Source organism: Phocoena phocoena, chromosome 8, assembly GCF_963924675.1.
Source record: "Phocoena phocoena chromosome 8, mPhoPho1.1, whole genome shotgun sequence".
NCBI classification, from domain to species: Eukaryota; Metazoa; Chordata; class Mammalia; order Artiodactyla; family Phocoenidae; genus Phocoena; species Phocoena phocoena.
In genome coordinates, this window is record NC_089226.1 from 101,756,664 (window position 1) to 101,762,656 (window position 5,993).

The 5,993-nt window shown below is 64.1% G+C and overlaps 1 protein-coding gene across 1 annotated transcript; it reads right to left on the bottom strand.

Moving 5' to 3' along the window:
- ZFTA (zinc finger translocation associated) lies at positions 1-5,566 on the bottom strand. Its single transcript, XM_065883211.1, has 5 exons — positions 5,428-5,566; positions 2,773-3,270; positions 1,858-2,244; positions 620-1,171; positions 1-458 (listed from the first exon to the last, which is right to left on the bottom strand). Exons 1-5 carry the CDS (start codon positions 5,564-5,566, stop codon positions 1-3), a joined length of 2,034 nt encoding a protein of 677 aa, XP_065739283.1.
- Between the last annotated feature and the right edge of the window lie 427 nt (positions 5,567-5,993).

The following is a 5,993-nucleotide window of genomic DNA, read 5'->3' on the forward strand; positions in this document are numbered from 1 at the left end:
CTACGCCCGACACACGGCGCCCGCCTTGAGGTCCGCGCCGCCGTCGCGCGGTGCCGGGGCGGGCGGTCCAAAGCCCTCGTGGCCGTAGCAGCGTAGTGCCGCCTCCTCGTAGGCCTCCAGGATGGTCTGGCGCTCCTCGGGCGTGAAGTCCATGGAGAAGGGGTGCACCTGCAGAATGTGCCGCTTGATGGTGCTGACCTTGAGCGTGGCCAGCGCGCCCCCGCACACCATGCACACCAGGCCGCGCCGGCTGCCGTCGTAGTCCATCAGGTACTCGCCCCGCCAGCGCGGCTGGTAGTTCCGCCTCTGCTCTCGGCTGCGGGGCGGCGGCGGCGGGGGAGGCGGCGGCGGCAGGGGTGGGAAAGCGAGTCCCCCGGGCTCTGGGCCGTCCTCATCGTCCTCCTCCTCCTCCTCGGCGGGCCGCTCCGACGGTTCTCCAGGAGAAAGTGGGACGTCGCCTAGGACGGAACAAAGGACCGCATTGGAGCGTCTGGGCTTCGTAACCCCCCACTTTGCGCTGTCCCACCCTCCCCTCTCCCCTTCGACCTTCCACTCTCCCCACCCCCTTCTGCCCTGGCCCCTCTCCCTCTCCACCTGCTCTGGCCCTCCGCCAGCTCACCCCACCACTCCTCCTCCTCCTCTGGCTCCTCCTCCTCTTCCCCTCCCCCCTCCTCGGAGGCTGCGGCTGTGCTGGGGGCGGCAGGGTCCCTGGGGGACTCGGGGCAGGGCAGCCCCAAGGCCAGCAGGTGGGCGGCCTTCTCGCTCCACTCCTGGGCGATGAGGGCCCTGACTGGCCCGCTGAGGCGCGTGGAGCCCGGGTGGCGCTGGCGGATGTGCCGCTTGATGGTGCTCATCTTGAGCGAGGCCAGCGCGCCCCCGCACACCATGCACACCAGGCCGCGCCGGCCGCCGTCCAACTCCATGAGGTACTCCAGCCGCCAGCGCTCCTGGTAGTGGCGGCGGTGGTCGCGGCCCCGCGGAGACCGGCCCGGGATCCCCACCCTCTCGCCCTCCTCCAGCTCCTCCTCCTCTGCCGGCCCGGGCCTCTCAGGGACCCAGCCAGCCTCTTCCTTTACGTCTGGGGGGCTGAGATCCTGAGAGGAGGGGGCTCCAGCAGCGGGGGCCGAGTCCCGGCTCTTTCTGGTCAGGTCCTGGGGGACGAGGTCATCGTCTGTTGGGGAAGGGGTGAGGGAGAGGGGCTCAGCCTGCTGGCTGGGTTGCCCTTACCCACACAGACGGGGTCCCTTGCTCCACACCCCAGCCCTAAGCTAGAGGGCCCAACCAGAGAGAGAGAGAGAGGGAGTGTGTGTGTGTGCGCGTGTGTGTAGGGGAGGAATAAGTCCTCCCGGGTGTGTGTGTGTGGGTGTGTGTGTGTAGGGGAGGAATGAGTCCTCCCGTGTGTGTGTGTGTGTGTGTGTGTGTGTGTGTGTAGGGGGAATGAGTCCTCCCGGGTGTGTGTGTGTGGGTGTGTGTGTGTAGGGGAGGAATGAGTCCTCCCGTGTGTGTGTGTGTAGGGGGGAATGAGTCCTCCCGGGTGTGTGGGTGTGTGTGTGTAGGGGAGGAATGAGTCCTCCCGTGTGTGTGTGTGTGTGTGTGTGTGTGTGTGTGTAGGGGGGAATGAGTCCTCCCGTGTGTGTGTGTGTGTGTGTGTGTGTGTGTGTGTGTAGGGGGGAATGAGTCCTCCCGTGTGTGTGTGTGTGTGTGTGTGTCTGTGTGTGTGTGTAGGGGAGGAATGAGTCCTCCTGGGTGTGTGTGCATGTGTGTGTAGGGGGGGATGAGTCCCTCCCGGTTCTGGCCACAGACCTCACTTTGCAGCCCTTATATGATGGGGTCCTGGCCCTGGGATGGGCCTCGCACCTGGTGGGGCCTGGGTGAGCTCAGACAGTGCCTCGGGCTGGCCACCCCAGGCTTGCAGCAGGGCGCTGCGCTGGGGGCCGCTGAGCCCCAGGGAGCCGGGGTGCACCTCCAGCACGTGGGCACGGATGTCATCCAGGTGCAAGCTGGGTAGTGCCCGGCCACAGGCCATGCACACTAGCCGGTTCCCCCGCGGGTCATAGTCCATGAGACACTCTGCCCGGAACCAGTTCTGCAGGGACTCCTTCAGCCTCCGCTCCAGGCGCCGGGCACCCAGCCCCCTGCTGCCCCCAGCCCTCCGGGAGGCAGACAGGCGCCGACGCCGAGCCCGGGGTGCCCCTGGGCCCCCTCGCCGCTGGCGCCGGCCGCCCCCACCAGCTGGGGCTTTGCCTGAAAGGGTTGGAGGAAGGGAAGGAACTGAGACGCTGGCCCTCCCGGGGAGCCCCCACCACCACAGCCAGGTCCTCCATCCATAAGCCTCTCCCTCACTCTGACTCTGAGCCCTCTGCCTAAGCTTTCCCCTGCCCTTCCTCTCCCCTCCGGTCTTCACTCCTCCAGCCCCTAATCCTCCTGAACACAAACCCTCAGCCCACCTGACTCCTCCCCCAGACCCACATTCTAGCCCCTTCCCTAGACTTCACTGTCAGTCATACCTTTCTAGTGCCCTCTGCTCCCAGACCTTCCCCGGCCTCTCTCCCCAGCCTCCACTCCCTGGATCCTTCTAAAACCACAGAGTGGTTAGTGGTTAGATCCCCAATCCCACTGTCTCTCCCGCACTACTGTCCAATAGACAGACCTCACCCCAAAAAGGAGCAAAAACTTGCTCCAGAAAACCAGCTACTTGGCTGAGAAGCCCAGGCTGTCCCCACCCGGCCCCATCCACTACCCACGCCCTTGCTTCCCCATGTCCTACGTTACCTGGGCCCTTGGGAGGGCAAGCCTGGAGGCCAGCCCCTTCCTCCTCCTCTTCCTCCTCCTCCTCCTCCTCCTCCTCAGCCCCCTGGGCCCCTGGGCCCTCAGCCTCTCCACAGGCCCCCAGCCCCAGGTGGGCATCCCAGCTGTTGCTGATGACTTCCTTCTCCCGGGGACTCCAATGCAGGGAGTAGGGGTGCTTTTGGCGGATGTGTCGCTTGATGGTGCTGAGCTTGAGAGTGGCCAGGGAGCTGCCGCACACCATGCACACCATGCCGTGACGGGCAGGGTTGAAGTCCATCAGGTACTCCAGCCGCCAGTGGTCGTGGTAGTAGCGCCGGTGGTCACGGCCAGGGATGCGGCTCTTTCCAGGCCTCGAGGCCCGGGCCTCACAGTGGTCTGAGTATTTCCTGCCTGAGGATGCTGGTCCCCTAGCCCTGGAGGAGGGCAGGGGGGCACTCCCCCAGCTCCCCAAGGCACCCCCTTCCAGCTGAAGATCTTGCCCTGAAGAGGGGGAAAGGGAGACAGTTTTTCAATCCCCGATTTCCAGGGAAAGAACCTAGGGCTTCGATTTTGCAGGAGAAGGGAGGGGGGAGAGAGGTCATTCAGGGGCAGGAAAGGGATGGCAACAGCAATAAAAGGGAAGTGGGAGAGCAGGGCATCAAAACATTGGTCCTTTACAGAGAGCAAGACCCCTTTAAGAGAGGCTCAAGAACAAAAGAATGCAGGGCACAGCTCTGACTTTTTAAAAAATAAGGTGAAGGCCGAAAGCCAAGGAGGCAGCAGGCTGTGCAAGGCCCCCTTTTTGGACGAGAGCTGTAGGGGTACAGCCAGGAGAGCAGCATGCCGGGGCGGTTACAGCCGCAGCGGGGTGAGAAGAACAAAGGGGGCATCTGTCTGCATCCAGGGCTGCACACAGGACCCACTGCCCAAGGCCCCAGCCAGGAAGGCCCCACCCAAAGATGATCTTCTCCCTTTTTCCAATAATGCCTCAAATACACCCTCCTGAGAATCCCATTTTAAGGGGCACTAAGCATTGTCAGTTCCCCAAATTTAGAGACCCACAGGAGGGATCCCCGTGACAAAGCTGTCAGCACCTCCAGAGAAAGGAGTTTTTAGGACTCTGACTTTCCTAGAGTCTGGGAGAGCCGATGACTGAAAGGGGATGACGGCAGGAGGGCCACCAGAGTGGCTACTGAAGGCTCTGCAGAAGGGAGTGGCCACCACCCACTGGAGTCCATTAAGTCTTTCTGGGGATTTATTTTTTGCTCTGGCCAGGAGCCGGCCACTGCCCAGCAATCAGAGGGCAGTCAGTGGAGAGGCCACCAACCCAGTGGTGTTCCCTTTTGCCAAATAGAGACACTGAGCAGTCCCCCACTTTCCCTACACTTTGGACCTTATTTTATTTAGAAAAGGGTCTCCTAGACAAATAGGCTGGATAGACAGGTGTGATCATTCTCCCAGTGGAGAATCCCCCGGTCTGGGAAACAAAAGGCAGGATCAGAGAGGGCTCCTGTCATCACTGTGTTTTTGTTTGGTTTTGGTGTAAGTAGATCCAAAGAAAAAGAAAACACTAGTTTCAGAGTCAGAAACCTGGGTTCGACTCCTGGCTTCACTGGTAACTTGCTCCGTGACCTGTGACAGGTCATGTCCGCTCTCTGGGCCTAAGCGTCTTTGTCTGCAAAGGCACTGGATAGCTAGCTGGTCTCTGAGCATCCTTCCAGCGCTGGATGTTAGTCTAAGGTGGACTGGCGCTTTAAGAGCCGAAAAAAGGGGAGGAGCTGGGATTCTTTAAAAACAAAAGGGGATGGGGAATTTCTGGGAGGGGAGCTCGGGGATTAGGGCTGAGTCTCCCTAGCCTGGACAGTCTTCAGGGTCTTAAGGCTTTGACCATGAAGCAGAGGGATGAAGAAAAACAGTCTCCTCTGAGAGCAAACGAAGAGGACTGGCTGGTACCCCTATAGCTGACAAATTTTGGCAAATTTTCTGAAAAGAAGGGAGGGGGTAACGCGCGGACTGGAGGGGGTGTATGCCTTTGTGGGCGAGCCCATCCCTTTAAGGACTGCCCGCCGTGGGGAAGGTACTGGTAGGTCCCCAAGAGGCGCAAGCCGTGCTCTTTCCCAGGGAGAACGTAGGGAAAAAGAAAACGGGTTCCTTTCTCTAGGCAAGGCCACAGAGGAGAGGACAGCCCAACTTAAAGCAGCGGAGTCCCCAGCACAGTTCCTCTGGTGGGAAGCCCGGAAAGGGACCCAAGGTCTGGGCAGACTTTTAAGAGACAGCCGGATAAGGGAGACCACCTGGGAGTCTGAAAGAGAAAGGGGCGGGGGCCGCAAGTCCAAGAGCCTAGAGCGCGAGCCCCGCGGCGCCTGCCCAGGCCCTCTGGGGCCCCTCCAGCTTGGCCTCCAAGGCGGGGGCCGCGGGGCCCTTTAAGGGGGAGGGGATCCGCCCGAGCCCCGCGGGCCAGCCCCGGGAGCTGGGCGGGGGGCTCCCCCGTTGGCCCTGCAGTCGCCATCCGCGCCCGCCAGGTGGCGCCCCCGGCCGCCCTGCCCGCGTCCCCCCCTTTGTTCGGCGGAGGAGAGGGGCCCGGAGCCCGGAGCCGCAGCCCTCCCCTCCCCCATGCCGGGGCCCCCGCCCGAGCCGCCGGCACCAGCCAACTCTTACCGCCGTCGTCCTCCTCGGGCTCCGCGCCGCCGCTCGATCCGGCGGGCGGCAGCCGTCGGCCCCGTGCCGAGGCCGCTGCTGGCCCGGGGCCGCCCCTGCCGCCGCCGCTCCGGCTCCGGTGGTCCCCGCCAGGCTCCATGCGCTGCGCTGCGGAGCGGGGCCCCGGGGCGGCAGGGCGCGGGGCCGCGGGGCCGGCGGCGGCCCGCGCGCGGCGCTCGGTGCGCGGGGCCCCGGAGCGCGGGGCGCATGCACTGGGCGGCCGGCCGCACGGACGGCTGACTGCTAGCTCGGCGGCGCGGGCTGGACCGGGGTGGGGATTCCTGTCTGGGGCCCCTGGGGCTCCTTTAAGGGCTCCTGGGTAAATTTAAAGGGGCCGCGCGCTATTTCCTCCTGCCAGCTCGCGGGGGGCTGGGGGGAGAGGCATGAGGCGACCAGCCCGACCAAGGCTCTGCAGCCTTCGCCCGCCGCGGACGTTAGGAGCACGGGCCTCGCCGTCCTCGCGGGCCCGCGCCGCCGCCTCCGGGACTCGGGTCCCGGCTCCTGAAGGGTCACCGAGGCGGCCAGGG

Excerpts from the sequence above, each read along its gene's own strand:
- ZFTA (XM_065883211.1), bottom strand. The coding sequence starts at position 5,566 with ATGGAGCCTGGCGGGGACCACCGGAGCCGGAGCGGCGGCGGCAGGGGC. Across the intron at positions 2,245-2,772 it reads TTGCCCTCCCAAGGGCCCAG|GCAAAGCCCCAGCTGGTGGG; the intron begins GTAACGTAGGAC and ends CAACCCTTTCAG. Across the intron at positions 1,172-1,857 it reads GCTCACCCAGGCCCCACCAG|ACGATGACCTCGTCCCCCAG; the intron begins GTGCGAGGCCCA and ends CTTCCCCAACAG.